Source organism: Erpetoichthys calabaricus, chromosome 1 (genome assembly GCF_900747795.2).
Source record: "Erpetoichthys calabaricus chromosome 1, fErpCal1.3, whole genome shotgun sequence".
NCBI classification, from domain to species: Eukaryota; Metazoa; Chordata; class Cladistia; order Polypteriformes; family Polypteridae; genus Erpetoichthys; species Erpetoichthys calabaricus.
In genome coordinates this window covers 161,041,444-161,061,006 of record NC_041394.2, presented here as the reverse complement: position 1 = coordinate 161,061,006, position 19,563 = coordinate 161,041,444, and the positions used below count along the sequence as shown (strand labels likewise).

Below are 19,563 nucleotides of genomic sequence, written 5' to 3'. Positions count from 1 at the left end.
GGATGCCTCCTGGACGCCTCCCTGGTGAGGTGTTCCGGGCACATCCAACCGGGAGGAGGCCCCAGAGAAGACCCAGGACACACTGGAGGGACTATGTCTCCCGGCTGGCCTGGGAACGCCTCGGGATTCTCCCGGAAGAGCTAGAAGAAGTGGCCGGGGAGAGGGAAGTCTGGGCATCAATGCTCAAGCTGCTGCCCCCGCGACCCGACCTCGGATAAGCGGAAGAGGATGGATGGATGGATGGATGGCCACATTTTAGGAGTGTGTTATAGACCACCCAATGCAGACAATAATTTATATCTTTTTGGTAATATTAAAAAGGCAAGTTTACAGGGGGATATTTTAGTCATGGGGAACTTTAGCTACCTGAATATTAACTGGAATAATCTTGCAGATAGTGGAGCAGAAGAGTTTTTAGAAGTAATCGACTGTTTTTTAATACAGTTATGTTAAAGCACCAAAGTGGGGTGAAGTCTGTCTGGAGTTAGTATTTTGTAATAATAAGGGTAGAATTGAGGATGTTGAGGTGATTGAACCACTATGGTCAAGGGACCATAATATAATACAGTTTTCAGTGTTATGGATGAGTGCAGATACAAAGACTAAAACTGTTAAGTTTAACTTTGACAGGGAAAATTTTGAGCAGATGTGCAAAGTCTAAGGAAGATAGACAGAGATAAGCTTTTAAGTGCTGAGACATTCAAGGAGCAGTGGAACAGGATTAAAAATGTTTTACATATAATACAGAACAGGTACAAAAAAACTCAGCAGTGGCTTAAATAAAGAGTTGAAAAAGCAGCTGTATGAAGCATATAGCTGCTGGTGAGTAAAGCAGGATAAAGCATGGATCAAACTCGTGCCAAAAGAAATCTCTCAGTCCAAAAGTTTGTTTTAAAACGTTTAGTGAAAATTCAAAGCAAACAGTTCACACAAAAATTAAGAAAAATGATGTTACAAACGTAGAGTAAAAAATTGGAAAAAAAACGCTCTTATTACTATTATACTATTGGCCATGTTAAGGCACGGTTTAAACCATGTGCCATCCATGCCTTAACTCTCGGCAAAGCAAGTCACTAACTGAGATGAATCTATAGTCAGAGAGACAAGAAATAGTTAGAACAGGGGTCTCCGACTCCAGTCCTGGAGAGCTACTGTGGCTGCAGGTTTTCATTCTAACCCTTTTCTTAATTAGTGACCAGATTTTGCTGCTGATTAACTCTTTACCTTAAGTTTTATTGATGCACAACTTAAGACTCAGGCCCCTTAATTATTTCTTTTTTCCTTAATTTGCAACTAAACAATATTCTGACACAAAATGTACCACTCATATAAACAACAACCTGCGTCCATCACACAATAACTGAAAATAAAGAAAGGCGAAGGCCTCAGTAATGTTGATCTGCTGAGGTCCACAAAACATTTTGACAGCGCTCTTAGAAAATCAACAGTTTTGAAATGTCTGCTGTGGCAGAATAAGCACCATGGAGTTAAATAATTAGTTTAATTAGCAACGAGAATTGGCTTCAAATTAAGAAACTGAATGAAGTGAAGTTGGTTGGAGTTTGAGGCCCCAACTTAGTTGCCCATCTGTTGGCTCACTTCCATATCAAATTTATATTTAGGTGCCATTTAAGGAAAAAAGAATCAATTCAGCGGTCAGAGTTTAAAGAAAAGTCAATTAAAATAAAGGGAAATAGTTAATTAGCAGCAAAAACTGGTCACTAATTAAGAAAAGAGTTAGAATGAAAACTTGCAGCCACAGTAGCTCTCCAGGACTGGAGTTGGGAGACCTCAGAGTTAGAATATACCAATTCAATTCAGCATTTGGGGATTATAAGAACTTCCCATAGACTGTACACTAATATATAGGCAAACATTTAATATAACTTATATAACTAGCAAATGGCTCTTACAAGACATATAAGACTATTAACACCAATGTGAATTGTAGGCTGTATGAGAACATAAGGGCAACCATTAAGAAGGTGTGGCGGACGGCTGGGGGTCCTGCCCAGCCGGGACGCCTGGAGGGATGGGAGAGGAGCAATACCTTCCCCAGGCCATGAGAGGACAGCCACCAGGGGGTGCTCGGACAATTATGGAGCCCTGGAAGGTAGCACTTTCGCCACACCAGGGAGTGCTGCCGGAAGAAGAGTCCAGGTACGCCCGGAGTGCTTCAGGGTGCAAGAGCAGCACTTCCGCCACACCAGGCGTGTGAACTGTGATTTCTCAGTTTTTTTATTTTTAATAAATTTGCAAAAACCTCAAGTAAACTTTTTTCACGTTGTCATTATGAGGTGTTATGTGTAGAATTCTGAGGAAAAAAGTGAATTTAATCCATTTTGGAATAAGGCTGTAACATAACAAAATGTGGAAAAAGTGATGTGCTGTGAATACTTTCCGGATGCACTGTATAAACCCTTGATGCATACTTTTAGGAAGTCACTGCACACTAGGGAAATTCCAAAGGACTGGAAAATGGCAAATATTATCCTGTTTTATGAAAATGGTGTCTTTGCAGATCCATGCAACTATAGTTCAGTAAGCTTAACGTGTATCACAGGTAAATTAATGGGAGGCATTATTAAGGATAAGACTTTGCAACACATGGCAAGAACAGTAGTTTTACTGAGGAGCATTCATTGGTTCAGAAAAGGGAGGTCATGATTTACCAACATGCTGGAATTCTATGAGGAAGCAACAAAAGAATATGATCAAAGTGGTGCATATGATATTAGTTTTCTTGACTTTCAGAAAGAATTTGATAACGTGCCACATGAGAGGTTGTGCTTCAGACTAAAAGAAGTGGGAATTCAGGGTGTTGTTTGTGGATGGATGCAAAATTGGCTTAGCCACAGGAAGCAGAGGGTTATGTTGCAAACCAATCAGAATTGGCTGACGTTAAGAGTGGTGTTCCACAGGGGTTAGAGCTAGGGCTGCTGCTATTTTTAATATATATAAATGATTTGGACTGGAAGATTGTTGCAAGCTCAGAAGGGATTGTGGCCAAAGAGCTGAGCCCAACTAGTGAGACACAGAGCCCAAGGGCAAATTTCCATCACTCCTGTGCTGTTTGGAGTGTGGAAATTTGGAGCTCAGCATTCCCAACTGCCCCTGTCTGGATGAGCTGATGCACTGTAGTTGGACATTTCAATTATTGCTTGCCGATATGTACTTCGATACATAGGGAAACCTGTTGGTATAAATCTGCCTCTTGTGTAATCACCTTTCAAGGGAATAACTGTATGCTTACCATGGAAGTGATTTGAAATCCCCCTTGTCCTGTCATACTAGGGTGGTACTGGTCCTATAGAAACTGCAGAAAGATACAACACCCACCTGTGGTTAAGATGGGCCTTGCTGTGGATGGTGAGAAAAACGTCCCAAGTTGTCTCTACCCCTTATATTATCCTGGCTCAAAGAGGTGCAGACATAGCCACTCCATAGGAGGCAGTTGATGTCTCAATGTCATGTTCTGATGCCTCTACAGAGGACGTTAATGGGATGTCTCACACAAAGACTGCTCCGGAAGATCAATCCAGATCCTCTTTCTGAGTTATGAGTTCAATTTTGGTACTTGGTGTCCTCATTTAAATAGGAACTGTGGAATGATGATTCCCTTACAATGGCTAAAAATGCAGTCATGCTGTAGACCAACAACACACCACATGTCCCATGCCCCAAGGGGCCATATTTTGCATTGAAAAATGATTTCAGCCTGTATTTTGCTCTGTTAATAGTGCAGCACATATGCGGTCTAATCTCGTATTGTAAATAGGTTCAGTTGTCATGCTTCTCAGAAACCTCATGCCAGCAAGAAGTCTCTGTGATGGCACTAGATGGACTGTTACCAGCATTCACTGCAATGTACTAGAGTGTAAAACAATCGCAGCTGCTACCTCACAAACTGTCCATATTCCCCGGATTTCCCTGACCCCATCACGCATACAATTTTCTGTTAGATTGGCCTTTGCAATGACAATTAATAAGGCACAGGGACAAACTTTCAAAAAGATATGCCTGTATTTGCCAAAATCATTTTTCAGTCATGGACAATTGTATGTTGCTCTCTCCAGAGTTCCATCTTTTCATTCACTCACAGTCGTATCCTCAAACCCACCCCATTTGTACAACTGTGTCGTTCAGGAAGTGTTCACCCATCAATAAATAATTATGCGGCGTATGCTACGCTGCGGGTTGGCTAGTAGTAAATATTTTTTGTAAACCAACTACACTTTCTGTTAATGTTAACAATCTCTGTCCACTGACACATTAACTATATGGATTGTAATGGCGTTGGTTATCTCGATCCACCGCTTCCTTTTTTTGTCGAAGGCAGTACCTCTAGCAAACGCATCTACAAGTGACATCTGACTCGAGTGTCCTCTAGCTTTTTCAGTTTTACATGAGGACGTGGAGGGTACCAATCTTAGTTCCATACATTCATGGTACTCCAAAGCACGTTTGCGGATAAGGTGGTGCAACAAATTGCTCGTGTTGCCATCTTCAGCAACAACTTTAGCTCACCAGCATTTGCAGTAAATAGTTGTTTGGTCCACATCCGACCTTTTAAAACCAAAGTATCTCCAGATGACAGACACGGCTCCTTTTTTCGGCAAAAGTTCTTCTGTGTCATCATGTTCAACTTTATCGTCTGCTACAGCTTCAGTTTCGGAATGTTCTCTGTCCATTTTCACCGCTCAGTACCTCCACTAATGCATGTACTCTGTTGCATGCCTGTTTAGCAGTGTAGCAGTGAAAAAGGACCTCCTTAAACAGTTTCCCGCTGCGCCACGATCCGAACGTTATTTAGGCTATTTAAACCGGTGTTGCGGTATAAGAAAACTCCATATCATAACAAAAATAAAAAACGTTTTTTGGTATGAACCAGTATACCTCCCAGCACTATTGTTATTATTATCTATACTAATACTACTACTAATAATAATAATGTATACTACCAAATAGATGAATCAAAATTTGTCAGCAAGTACATCCTCCCAAGAATTTAGTTTGCCACTCTTGTTTTTAGCTCTATCACAGCAAATCATGTGTTCCTATGCTATACAACCTCTAAGTGGGGAGGGGCTTGGTGGATATGGTTTCCAAATGGATGAAAAAAAATTGTAACTCCAGAGCACTACAACATTATAAAAATTTAGATCAGAACAGGCAATTCAGCCCAACAAAACGTATCATTTCTTCCCACTAATCTCTTCCGAAATAGTATCAAGGCTGAAGATCCCTAAAGTCCTGGGGCCTCATGTATAATGCTGTGCGTAGAACTCACACTATAACATAGCATAAGCACAAAAGCTGGAATGTGCGTACACACAGAAAAATTCAGATGCAGGAATCTGTACGTACGCAAACTTTCACATTCTTCCACTACATAAATCCCGATCAGCGTGAAAAGTAACGCACGTGCACGCGCCTTCTGTCCCGCCCCAACTCGTCCCAGAATTACGCCTCTTTGAATATGCAAATGAATATAAATAGCTCTTAAGCTCAGCCTTCTGTGAAAAGACATTGGGAAAAGTACGGGGGAAAATATAAGAATTTCAGCGAATACCAAGTGAAGGCAAAGGAAAAACGTACTATTTGTTGGTTTAAACAGTGATATAAACAACAAAAGGAAGTTGATCAAGTGACAGAGTGTCGGAGAAACTCGAAAGCTTAAGTTCACAAAGTTGCACAGTGCCCGAAATAAAAAAAGAAGTCACATATCAAAGTCGCCGTGTAAATGCGAGCTGTAGCCCACCGTCTGAGTGTCATATGAAAGCTTATTAGGGTACAGACAAAAAAAATAGGCACACAGTAGGAAAAAAGCACGAAATGTCAACTTTAATCTCGAAATTTCCACTTTAATCACGTAGTTTATTTTGCCATTAAAGTAGAACATCGTAAAGTCCATCTTAAAATCATTTAATTTACTAATTTCTCAAATCCCATCGTAACTAAAGTAGCATGTTAAATGCTTTGTTCTGTATTTGATCTTCTTTGTACTCTGTGTGTGAATCACTGCCTGCTTCTTAAACGGGCTTTCTCTTTCTCCGACAGGACACATAATCCATTGCATTTGTGATATTACAGCTCTCTGAATAATTAAAATACTGAGATGTATACGTTATATCTTTTTCATGATGATAGGAGTAAAAGCATGTTATTAAACATGGGAACACAGTGGTGCAGCGTTTGTTTCTGTCTCACGCAAGAGGCTTGCTGTGCTATGCGCGACCTTTGATGAAATAATTTATTACAGAAGTACTGTCTCTTTCAAACAGTACTAACCTCCAATTCCTGTCCTTACTTTTCTTTCTCCAAATACCTAATCGCCACACAATCAGCTCTGTAATAGACGTTAAGCCATCTGTAAGCTTAGAATGCCGATTCTTCAAAACTTTTAAGGAACATTGAAATATCTTCGTAGTACATGTTTAATTATTCTATCCATCTATCCTTCCAGTGTCGTGTCAGCACCAGCAAAAATACAACGCAATGCAGGAACAATCCCTGAACTAGCTAGTGCTGCGGCGCCGTGTTCTCACATGTTTAATTATTAACAATACAGATTATTTAAATGAAGTTAAAGTTTTATCTGTATAATATAATCAACATATTTTGCTGCATTTCATCTTAAAAATGATATCGTCATCATATGTAAATAAATACGCGCTTTATAAAGTGGCTCAGGTTTTGCAATATTATAATTGTAGTGCAAGTTTACAGTGGGGTAATTGTACTTATAAGTACAAACAGTTCTACAAGGAGCGTTTGATGGACTGATTGAGTGCGTTTATAGTTCTTGGGATGAAACTTTTTCTGAAACGCGATTTGAAACAGGAAAGGCTTTGAAGCAGTGTCTGCTTCATGCTGTATACCGATAATTCTCTTTCCGATCAGCTGCTGCTGTGATTCCCCACTCAGATACAGTGATATAAATACTCCGAGTGGTGCAGTGAGAGTAATACAGAAAAAGATGATCTGTTGTGGCAACCCTTAACGGGAGCAGCTGAAAGAAGAAGAAGATGCAGTGAGAGTAACAATGCTAAAGCAGTTATGGTATTTGGAATACTATGGCTATTCCCTGGACCATTATATTGCTGCAGGTTAATTACAATCAGATGCATTACACTAATAAACAATATGCAGTTAGTTTCAATGTATTTATAAAGCCGCGTCAGGAATGTGGATCTAAGAAAGAAAGGGTGACCACACAGGAACAGTAGCACTGCTTTGATGCTGGGTCCCGCCAGTCTGCAAAACTGAGCAGAGAAATTGCGTATGCCAGGGTATGAGGTACCCTGGAAATGTGCGTGGCTTTACGCCAAGTTTAGGTTTTATACATCGCGATTTGAGTGTGGAAACGTTCGTACGCAACATTTCTGTGCGTACGCACCGTTTATACATGAGGCCCCTGCTGTCTACCACACTTTTTAGCAACTCCAGGAAACAATTTTGCAACCAATCAGCAAACACTTCTGAACTGTGCAAATACAAGAAAAGTCATGGATTTAATTTAGCAGTTGACGGTACACAAAATGTTTTGTGTTAAAGGAATAGTACATAAGTGCATGGTAAAAAGGGAGGTGGTCATGATTCTTTTATGAAAGAACTCCTGTCAAGTTATGGCTTCTTGCAAGAATAGGTCATCAATAGCAAAGCAGACTATCACACTTGGTGCTATTACAAAACTATATTCACAGATGACCACATTCAGATAAGAGTGCCAATTGTGTGTGTCAAAAATGCACAGTGTTGAAATAAATTAAAAAGGTTAATTATTTACCAACCCTCTTTAAATCGATGAAACTCTCAACAGCATCCAGCTGTTGTACAGGCATCTGGTACACATATACACTATGAGTTCTTCTGTATTTACTTCTGACTAAAAGCACCTTTGTAAAACCTACATATGAGATGGAACCTGAAGTCTGTGATTACCTACTGGTATGTGTGCGGGTTTGTGCGTGTGACCCTTCATCCAGAGCCACTAGAACAGACTCTTGTTTACTATAGCAACTTTGTTCAGAAAGTGAATGGAACTGAAATTGGAAAAATAATTGTTTATCATTTATTGTAATTTATATAAAAGAATTATTTCTGAAAGTTGAGGGTTAATTTCCAAATCAATAAGAAAAGGAGGCTTAGGGTTTTTTTTCATCAATCTTATGGGAAACAATTTTAAACTGACTTTTCTTGTTAAGCCTTCAGTAAGGGATAGAAAGCCTTTGATTATAGATGCATTACAGCAGATTTATGGAGTGAATAAGTAGACCCATTATATTTTGAAGTTGTATACTGTATATGGCTATCTCTTTTTACCTTTATTCCATGACACTGCATTCTAGTGAGACTCTTGGGTTTGGCTTTGAAATTCAAGGTATCCAGACTTTGACAGCACTTTAAAGATGATGGACATTTAATTTTAAATGGGCATCTTCATGAGTGCCATTTGTGCAATTATTTTATTGTAATTTTGCTGTTTGAGCTGAATGTGAAAATGATGTTTGCAATGTTAATTAGACTAAAATAACTTTTTTAAATGTTGGTTCAGATTCAATTGGTTTCCTGTCATCATAAACTGTTATTATTCGAGTGTGCTTGCCTTGTTACACGCCTTACGTCAGCACTTTGGCATAGTTTGTGTAGACAATCTCCTACTCACATTAGTGGAACAAAGTCATCTAATAGTGCCAGTTGTTATTTTAGCTGGATGGGCTGTTACTGTTTTGGAACGTTAGAGGTTATGTGTGGTGGCTTTCATTGTAACCTAATTAATTTGTGTTGGGGTAAAACTCTTTTAATTTTCAGGACTACTTCAGAGGCAAGTAGTGTTTTGTTCGCTAATATTGGACTTTTACAAAAAAATATTATTGGTGTAATAACAACCCTGTTTTTCAAGCAGCAATCTCACTCCTTCAATAAATAAAAGTGCTAGTGGAGTGAAATCCTGTAATAGGTGGGCAGACTCACACCCATTCTGACAAATCTGCAAGTAAATGGATTATTTTAGAAAATGTATACTGTATGTGTTCCTTTTGTCATTTCAATGTGTAAAGGGGTTTCTTTCATCTATAAAGGCAATAACCAAATGCAGAATGCTACTTACGGAATTGTTATATTCTGTACTGTTTGCATGTGGCAACAAATACCATTTTGAAACAAAAATTAGAACATGGCTAACACACTGCGGTTTCATGTTTTTTTTGAGTTACTAGCATGAATGTCAAATAAGGCATTACCTGCATACCACAAGGATTTTTTTATATTATTAACTACATGACATAAATGAAATTATTATTATCATGGTTTTCTACTCATTTTTTGTACATGTTTATACCTGAGTTATTTATTTATTTTGCCCCTTTTCCATGCTGCTGTCCATCTTCTTTGATATCCCCTTCGCTACACATAAACAAATGAAAGTGGCCTTGAATACTGTCATCTAGTGCTGGTAGACATGTGCCAAATTATGCCCCCTTCCTGTTTATAGCAGCAATCTTATTCACACAAAAGTGCAAAGCTTTAGACATACTTCTGGAGTAGAAAACCAAGCAGAATTATGATCTTAAGTAAGTTTATTAATAACAGGAAAGAAATCTGTGTGGTTTCTATTGCTAAACATAACCATGTCCAAACTGTGTTCTTCTAGAGATGTATACTTTCTTGCATGCTGGGTGCTGTAGCTCACTGCACTCTAGATATCCTTGAGAATGAAACTTTAAAATTTACAAATAAAAGGATGAAGGAAAACTTAATCATATGTAATTTAGTGTGAGCTAAGTTATCCCGAGTAAAACATAGTAAGGCATGCTAGTTTATTATCAGCTATAGCAGTAAATCAGTCTGCGACAGAGACACCACATATCATGCAGGACCTTACTTGGATTTATTGGTAAAACATTTCAAAAGAAATGTAGTATGTTTACTGTAAATATCACCGGGGGGTAGGGAAATAAAGTAGCATTGTTATTCAAAACGTCTGCATCAATGAAAAATAAATTTGTGTCCTACTGATCTGTAGCACACACTAAATTTTAAAAAGTCCTTGAATATGAGTATGGAAATTAATCAGCTGTGTGAGGTCAAGCTATTGTGACAAGTGCTGCAAATTGCCTGTAATAGTGCATTCAAGTGGATCAATATGAATATTAAAATTATCCAGCAATATAAATGAAGATGCAATAAAGCTTAGTGGTGTAAACTGAGTTTAAGAGGATGATAAACTAGCTGAAAAAGAACAGGACATGGACCACTCATTATAAAGGCCAGATTGTTATATCAGATAATATAGTATGACCCAGAATTGCCTTAATAACAGGTTTATAATTTCATTGGTTCATTATTGGCACTTGTGCAGAGTACACTTAAATTTTTACTTGCATATGTAATTTAACCTGTAACATGTTTCTATTCTCTGTTGCCATGATTAGTGAGTGTAATGACATTACCTTGAAACCTCTGTCTTCTTAACTGAAAAAGACACATTTTTCATTAAATATATTGTAGTGCCCTGGGTCCAGGCATAAGACGGACATGTTCCAGTTCAGAAAGGGAGAAGCTACCTGGAAAATCTGGGCCATAAAAGGAACTTCATGAGCGGTATGAAGGGTGGTGTGTAGAGACAACACTTAAAGAGCACTTCTTATGGGTCTCCCCTGCTGTAAAGCAAAAGTGCTAAAAACATTCCTCCATCTCATGCACACCAGCTCATTAGAATATATTTTACAATAACCACTAGAGGTGGGGAAAAAATGAACATTTTTGGCATTTGTCGTGCCTTTTATAAGTATGAAAATAAGAAATGTATTATTAACATCAATAAATAACTAAAAAGGAACTATGGTTTTTGAGACTAGAAGGTCTGAAGCAATGTTTAACTGAGTAAGAGGTGTCAAAATAATGACCCACACATAGCCATCTCTCCTATCCAAATTGGAGTAGGCAATGAATTGCAAATAAATTTAGTTCACTTCAGTGTATGAATGATAGGCAAAATGCAGGGGGTGTTTTTGTCTGGGTGGTTGAGTACATGCCTTTCCAGGCATTTCACAGTTAGAAAAGCCATTCAGTGCACAGGGTTATTTTCCTTCTGTACTGCAACCAGGTAGGATACTTTGCACAGCTAAGAATTCCACATAACTGATTTAACCCCTACATTGAACACCTTAGGGCTCATAGCATTGAAACCTGTAGTTGTGTCATTGTGAACTACTACCCCTACATATTTTAAGATCTGGTCAGCACTGATGAACAGATTATATTGTGGAAAATGGGTCATCTATATCTTTGAGAGTGTGCACCATGGGTGAAAAGATGTTTGGGTAGGGAGGGAGCAAGCATTAATGAAAGCAGTAAGGGCATTTGGGGTTGACAGGATTGAAGAACTAAGTAGATGTTGGGGACACACAGCACTGAGATGATATTGAAGGCTAAGTGGAGACTGAGGTTAAAGAAATGATAGGGAGGTATAAAAAAGTTTGAGTGAAATATTTTGAGAGATTGTTGTGTACCTGCACTGGCTGTCCACCTGTCTTCTATAGCACATAATACTAACAATAATAACATTTATTTATATAGCACATTTTCATTAAAGCAATGTAGCTAAAAGTGCTTTCCTAGATGTCATAATGAAAGTTAGAAGAAAAGAAAAACAAATAAGATTGGGCAAGAATATTAATAAGTAATAAAGAAATAAACAAATCTATACAGTCTTATAAAAAAGATAGATATCTAGTAGAAGAGTAGCATTCTTATGTACAGTACAATATCATGATGAAGGCCTTTAAAGATGAGTCCAGTTATGAGTTATGCTGGAGAAAAAAAAACTAAATCTGCAGGAATTCCAAGGCCAAAAGATTACCCAGTCCCTATTGGACATGCAAGTTAACATAAATGTTCTTAAGTCATTTTAGGCTTCATCTTAGAGAATTCAATGAAGTCAGTCTCATGGACAGCTGTGGCATCTGCCTTCATTTCAGCATCGCATGGGGCTTTAAGATGCCTTGATCAGGTGTTTGTGGTGCAAAACTCCTGCACAGAAGAACCAGAAAAGACAGAGAAAAGTATAGATTAGTAAAGATTGCAAATCCGTGGAGAATATGGTAATTCTATACCTTTATTCTGTTAAGATTGCAACTAAAATATCCTGTAGCTACAAGAAGCCAAATTAAAATAATGAGTTTTTAGCAGTTTTTTTTATGTTCTTAAGTATTAGCCTGGTGAATTTCTGTTGGTAAAGATTTTCAGATTTTATAACAGCAAAAGATCGCCTCAATATTAATTTTAAGCTTGTCACTTGGAGTTATAAGCAGACCAACATTAGAAGATCTAAGGTTATGACTTGAAGTGTAGGCGGACAGGCATTCTAAAATGTAGGAAGGGACAAGATTATACACCACTAGGGGAGGTATATCCACCCAGCGCTTATGGCAGCCCAACAACCCCTCAATAGCCCATTTCGCTTTCTTTCGGTCCACAGGTATTTTCCAACACATTCAAAACTGTGGCCCCAAGATTTTGCATATTTATAACAAATGCTAAAACTATTGGAAAGTGTCATCTACACAAGATGAATGGTATTCAACTTTTTAAAGTATCACAGGTATCTAAGTTAATTTGCAGAAGGTCTTCCCTTGCAAGTGACCCGACATTTGCGCGATTGACATATGAGCGCCGACAAAATAGCGCCGATTAAAACGCGGCGTCAAAATCGCGCAGACAAAATCGCGATGACTAGTTTAATGCATGTATAATAATGTTTATTTTAGAAGTCAATATTATGAGACACGGCACGCAGATACTCCTTAAGATCACGCCCTGCATATGTAGGAAGAATTGCAGCAAGACGTCTTGATAGTATTATTCAATTGATTTCTTCTGACTGCATTATAACCTAGCACATAATGCGTACATAATGCACACGTATGCGTCCCACTCTCTTGGCCTCTCTCGCGATTTTGTGGCGCGCATTTGTCCAAAACCAGTTAGTGATTTTGTCGGCGCTCATTTGTCTGTCGCGGTTTTGTCGGCGCTCATATGTCTATCGCGCTTTTGTCGGTGAACCCTTCTGCAAGATCACCAGTCATGATTTTGCTAACAATTGAATGTTTATGCACTTTTACAATTCATAAGTGTGTGGCAATACATAGGCCTTATTTGTCGACTGCTAACACACACCTGAACTAATTACTGTTCTTAGCAGAGCAGATGTATATAAGGTATTTTGTTTAATGCAGGCGAGTTACATTGGTTATATTGACATGAGAGTATCATTGAATTCTCATAATGAAGCCGAAATAAATGGTATACATATATATATACTATATGACATATGGTTTTTAATAAAATGAGTGTTGCATGAAAACATCACATGAAAAGGTTACATGAAAACATAACGCAATTTCGCTCAATTTTCTATATACATAGAGTAGTAGTATTTTAAAGTCAAATTTTAAATGACACTGGTAACCAATGTAATAATGCTAAAATTGGTGAGATGTGCACAAATTTTCTTTTTCTAGTCTAGATTCTTGCTGCAGCATTCTGCACTACAGTAATCCCTCGCTACTTCGCGGTTCACTTTTCGCGGAATCACGACTTCGCGGGTTTTTAAATACAAGTGATTGCCCGCCTATCGCGGAAGTTATGTTCCAGACCCATCAGCAACAGGAGAAAATCTGCGATATAGAAAGACCATATAAATAAACATTTTTATAGTTTAAGCCTTAAAATACCCATCCTACATGCTTTAAACACATGCAAACTTATAAAACACACTTTGTTAACACATATGATATGTGGATGTCGGGCTAAGGATATGAGTAACATCTCACTATTATAAAACATTTTAACTTCACGCAAGACAAGACAGTTAGACAGGAAAATTGGCTTTTAAATTACTGACACGCAGAGCGACAAGCAGCACAAAGCCAGCACAAAGTCCACTTCTCCTTAGCGTTCATTCAGCTCCCCACCCCCTTGACAATGCGAAGTGGCAGGAGCGTACTGCGCTTCGGGGAGGGGGAGTTTGAGCGAAGGTGCGTTCAGCTCTCACACACCCACATACACACACACACACTCCTCGCACAGAGCGACACGCAGGCATTTTGGCAGAAGCAGCACAAAGTCCATTTCTGCTCAGCGTGAGTTCAGCTGCCCCCCTTCACAAAGCGAGTGCTGACACATTGACGTCTGATCGCTGCGTGCAGTGTTGGTCTGAGGTGTTTAAGAATGTAGAAAGTGTTTAAGAGCATAGGAAGTGTTTATAAGATCGTGGGATAGGTTAACAAGAGAGTGAGAAAGGTTTATAAGAGTGTGGGAAGGGTTTATAAAGCCTTAAAATATGTATAAATAATAAAATAAATATAGGTCGGTACTTCGCAGATTTTCACCTATCGCGGGGGGGGGGGGGGGGGGGGGGGGATCTAGAACGTAACCCCCGCGATAGGTGAGGGAGTACTGTAATCGCAATGGAACAGTAACCATACAATTCCACTAATTTCATATATTATTATGTTGTACTTTGTACATCATTGTTGTACCGCAAGACTTTTTGCAGCACTTAACCTCCTATAACTCCCTCTGGACTTTCTTTAACCCAACTTTATAACGTGTTTGAAAGGTTCTGTTTGTGATGTATTGTTGAACTTCTAAGTGATTAGTGATTATTAAAGCAGGTCACCCATTCAGTGGCGATGGTGATATGAATGCATAAACGCTGATGTAGTGAGTACGGTGAATATTTTAAGGGAACTGTTCCAAAAGCAAAACAAAGGGGAAAAGGTGAGAACGGACTTTATCGTTGCACAAAGGCATTTGTCTTACAGCCCCCCTCCCCCCCCTGTGTCTGGATGGGAGTTCCTCATAGATCTGCAATCAAGTGTACATATTCGTGTCCTTACGCCCAGCACTGCAGTGAATTTGACAGTTCTATTTAAATTTAAATTACGCATTCATGTAGCCCTGCGTCCAGTCGTTCACAATTTCGCGTGTCCAGGTCAACGATCGCGGGGAGCAGGAACCCATCTCGGCAGAATCTGCTGCGTATTAGGAACTTATCATAAGTCGGGATGCCACTCTGTGGAAGTCAAGATGTTTAGGAAAAGTATATTGTGCCCTGATCAGTTACAGTAAGTGAGTCTTCCAACTAAACGCGTCACGTAAATAGAAGAGCCGCTGAAACAATGGACGGTGGGTCTGTTGGTTTAATGGAAGTTCATTCGTGCATATGTTGATGTGGGTTTGCTGACTGAAATCGAAAGGTGAACACGTGGGTTCACTGTTACCCACATACGTGGAAATTAAAACAATAAATGAATTGTAAAAATGCATGGTGTGTCTGTTATTTAAGAAAGAATTTGGCACTGTTTGAAATATGCAAAACCAAGAAAATCTGAAAATATTCTTTGAACATCGGGAGCATGATACAGTGATAGTGATGTAAAGGTCAAACAAAAATACCGAGAGTGCCCAACATAGGCCAGCTTTTATTTTGAAAGCCATAAGTTTACCTGGCATAGTAAGTAAAAAGAAAAACGTTAAACAAAACGACAGTAGAAAGAAGGTGCCTGTTGTAGCGAGCCACAATATCCTGATCAAAACCTAAATAATATTTTTATCACGCCTCTGAATTAAGCAATCAGTCCAAAGCGTAATAAAGTGTTTTTTTCTGCGATTTCATGACAATATTTCAGATTAGTCTTGCTGAATAGCCAGGTCGCGTCAATCGCATCAGCAATTTGGATATTGCATATGTAAGTGTGGGCGTAGCCAACAGACACATTTCCCATCCTCCAAGCTAAATAACCGCTGTAAAGCCGTGGAGATTTTCTGGTGCAGGAGGGGGAAGGGAGTGAACGTGTATGAGAGAAAGAGACAGAGAAAGAAGGGACTGAGGTGTTGTCAGCAATATGAAGGGGAGTGTAGTTTCTTAATTCTGCAGGCAAAACCGCTGGATTACAGTTATAGGGCAAATCATTGGATATCAAGGCAAATAGTCATTTTTTTCCAGTGTGTATTTCACTGGCCTCGATGAAGGTGTTTTATTCTTTTTGATGGGCTCACTTATGCAGCAGACAGTTCGACATTGTATGCCGTACCAGCGCAGAGGTTGTCTCCGAGATCAGTCCAAATCCTGCAAGCTGCGATGCGCAGCCACCCGCACAAAAGAGCGCACATACCCGCTACGCTATGCTTTCAATGGCTGCTTCTAACCATACAGGTAAGATGCATCTGACCGGCGCCCAATGACACTCTTCCACGATGAGCACTGCGGAGGAGACTGACTAAAAGCCGGGTACCGCTGGTTTTAGCTAGCACTTGTTAGCTGAGTTCCTATCGGAACTAATTTACATGTCGAGGGATGGGTCAGCTGGACGTCTTTTTATTAGGGTGACAAAGAACGGACCTAGTATTTTGAACTTTGTGAAAAACAAAATTATAGTCAACGCGCTTGATAGAGCTTTTTGTATTTGGAGCCCTAATGTGGTTGCATGCATGTGAATTTCTCGCCGTGGTTTTCAACCATAAATAATATTCACAAATCAAACTCGCTTGACTAAAATCACGGCATTTGAGAGCTGATGTCGCGAGATCTAAAGCTCCTAAATGGTGCCTGATGCTGCTGTTCGGGGCATCAAAGAGGCTGATTTAACGCGTGAACCTCTACTTTAAGTTCTTTTAAGTCCTTCACTGACATTTAAAAAAAAATCGCGTGGAATGTCATTCAATATCTGGATCCATTTTGTGCAGTTCTCTACGTAATTTAAGATTTTAATCTAGATTGTAAATATGTTTGTAAATTGTGTTTGTTGATATTTCATCAAAGGTTGTACTGCTTTATATCTGCCCTACTTGTTTATTAACTGGTGTACTGAATCATGTAAGATTGTGGAGAATGTGTGACTTGTTGTCTGCATATAATTGTCAAATGTTGTTGAATATTCAATTAGAGAAATTTTAATCAAAATGTGAAAAGTTCTTTATTAATGTTATGAAGAAGAAAATCTGCATTTTTAGTTTCTGATCACACAATTCAGCAAATGATCCTGTATAAAAAGTGGCATTCAGCACATTGGTTGAGACTTATGCCTTTCATACTGTTCTTTTCTTATTTAGCAAGGATAGTTGTTTCTTTAACAGATTTTTGCCCAGGAGCAGTACAAACAGGCATGTGTTTTGTGTTTACATATATGTCCTGTGATGGACAGGCATATCTTTCAGTTCTTAATCATGTGTTTTTTGTCTAGAGTTTTGGTGATGAATGACTGAGGCTCTTTGAAATCTTTTAAATCACTGTTGATAAACACATCAATGTATTAGGCACCACATTATATGTTTACTGTAACTCAGTACTTTACAGAAGAATGCTCGGGATTTTACTTCTTCACTGCTGCAAAGCCAAATGTTAATTTTCATTTGGAAAACTGCATCCAGTACATGGTTGTAGTTCATAATATTGTCAACCTTTGGTTTTGAAGTGTTGTAAATTGTGTAAAATACTTTGAACATTTTTTTATGTTGTAAAATTGCTGTTTATTATCTCTTAGTTTGATTTGATCAGATTTGTAGTGTTGTGATGCTGAAGGTTATACATGCTGTATGAGTGTCCGGCAATACTTGTTCTTAATGCCAGATGTGTGAATTACAGGACACATTCATCCATCCATTTTCTAACCCGCTGAATCCGAACACAGGGTCACGGGGGTCTGCTGGAGCCAATCCCAGCCAACACAGGGCACAAGGCAGGAAACAATCCCGGGCAGGGTGCCAACCCACTGCAGGACACACACAAACACACCAAGCACACACTAGGGCCAATTTAGAATCGCCGATCCACCTGGAAGCGAACCCGGGTCTCCTAACTGCGAGGCAGCAGCGCTACCACAGCGCCACTGTGTCGCCCAGGACTCATTTAGATAAACACAAAACCAAGTGAGTGTCTACGATCAAACTTGTATTAAATAACTTTGAGCACCAGGATAAAGGTCAAGTGAAGACTACATTTCAGATACAGATTTAGTAATAGGTCTGATACACCGTATTACCATAAACCAGTGCCATTTCATGGACACCTGTGTTTTCTCATTTCCCTAATACTCAGAATTTAAAGTTGTTGTTTACAGAAAAATAACATTTCTCTATATCAATACAAGTATCATTTTTGTCAGTGATTAAAATAATATACTGATTTGACCTATTGACTCCTATGTATTTTAACAGAAAGATTATCATTAAAAAATAAATAAAACCTTGTGTCAAATGCTGTGGAGATAGGTTCTGGGTCTCCACAACACTAGGTTCAAATAGTCATTAAAATCCCTTGGCTTGGTGGGTTTCAGAAGTGCACTCCATAGACTTTAACTTGAGGCGCAAATGTTAAAAATTTTGTTATTAGATAGGGAAAATGTTGAAGTAAACTGAGAAACAGGACCATACAATCCAAACCATTCTCACAACTATTCAACAGAGTGCTTTGATTAGTTGCAGCAAATACTTTTACTTGGAAATGCAACTTTACATACTTATCTAAATTAGTTTCATACTCATTTGCAATAGTATAAGAATGTGTGCAATGCAGTGCTTAGTACTGCAGTCTTACAGATCTGGGGATCTGGATTGGCAAGTGTGAAAGATTGTCTGTTCTCCCACAGTGTTCACTGGGTTTCCTTATACCCTCATTTATTCCAAAAGCACACATGTTAAGTCTATTGATGACTGAAAAGACCTGGTATAAACAAATGTGTTTGTGCATGTTGGAATACACTGTGATGGGTAATTTGTTCTGCATGGTGCTAACATTTTAAGCTTTGGGCTTGGGCATAATGGCAGAAAGTCTCCAATAAATTCAGGAAAAATTCTTAGTATAGTTTGTGTAGAATCAAATTCTTAAATTATTCTAATAGGCATTGTGATAGCTAGAAAAACACACACTTGACTTGAATTTACCACTGGCCATACTTTTTAAAAATAATTCAGAAACTCAAAGGTGTTTGCATGCTATTCAGGTATTGGAAGAAATAAAAATTAATAAATTAAGTTTAATTGGTCAATTTTTTGACAGAAATGTCTTGAGTGGAGCTGGCATGCTCTCACTGTGTTTTTGTGGGTTTCCTTTATGTAGCCAGATTTCTTTCAGAATCCAATGATATATTGCTGATTTGACCTGGCATGTGCATTATGGTAGGAGTGGGCATAATGTATTGTACTGGCACCTCATCCTTGCTCATGTCTTAGGTCCTTTGCTGTTGGAATAGGCATTGGTTCCCTATCACACTCTATAGGCAAAGGAAAGCTCAGAAAATGGGTAGATGGAAAATGGCTGCTGCACCGTATAATGCCCCTTTCTAGTCATCAGTTTCTTTCCTGAATATAACAGAATATTTCCCCTTCTATTGTTTCTCAGCAGTGAACTTAATGATGTAATAACACACAATTTTGATATCAGTTCCAGGCAAGTCTTCAGTTCTAATGACAGTAATTACAAAACAGAAATTCATAAATCCACTGAAACCTGTTGTGTTAAGTGACAGAAGAGGAAGTGAATGCAGGAAAAGAAAT

The 19,563-nt window shown here is 38.7% G+C and overlaps 1 protein-coding gene across 4 annotated transcripts in view; it reads left to right on the top strand.

The window, feature by feature from the left end:
- Positions 1-19,563, top strand: part of ptpro (protein tyrosine phosphatase receptor type O) — a 326,955-nt gene that overhangs the window by 79,872 nt on the left and 227,520 nt on the right. For 3 of the 4 annotated variants that reach the window (XM_051920277.1, XM_028808094.2, XM_051920278.1), the window contains exon 1: positions 15,812-16,225. The exons of the other annotated variant lie outside the window; for it this stretch is intronic. In XM_051920277.1, coding sequence (XP_051776237.1) covers positions 16,151-16,225 — 75 coding nt within the window. In that variant the 5' untranslated portion in view covers positions 15,812-16,150. Of the gene's footprint in view, positions 1-15,811; positions 16,226-19,563 lie in introns of those variants that run through there. 4 annotated transcript variants of the gene reach the window in all.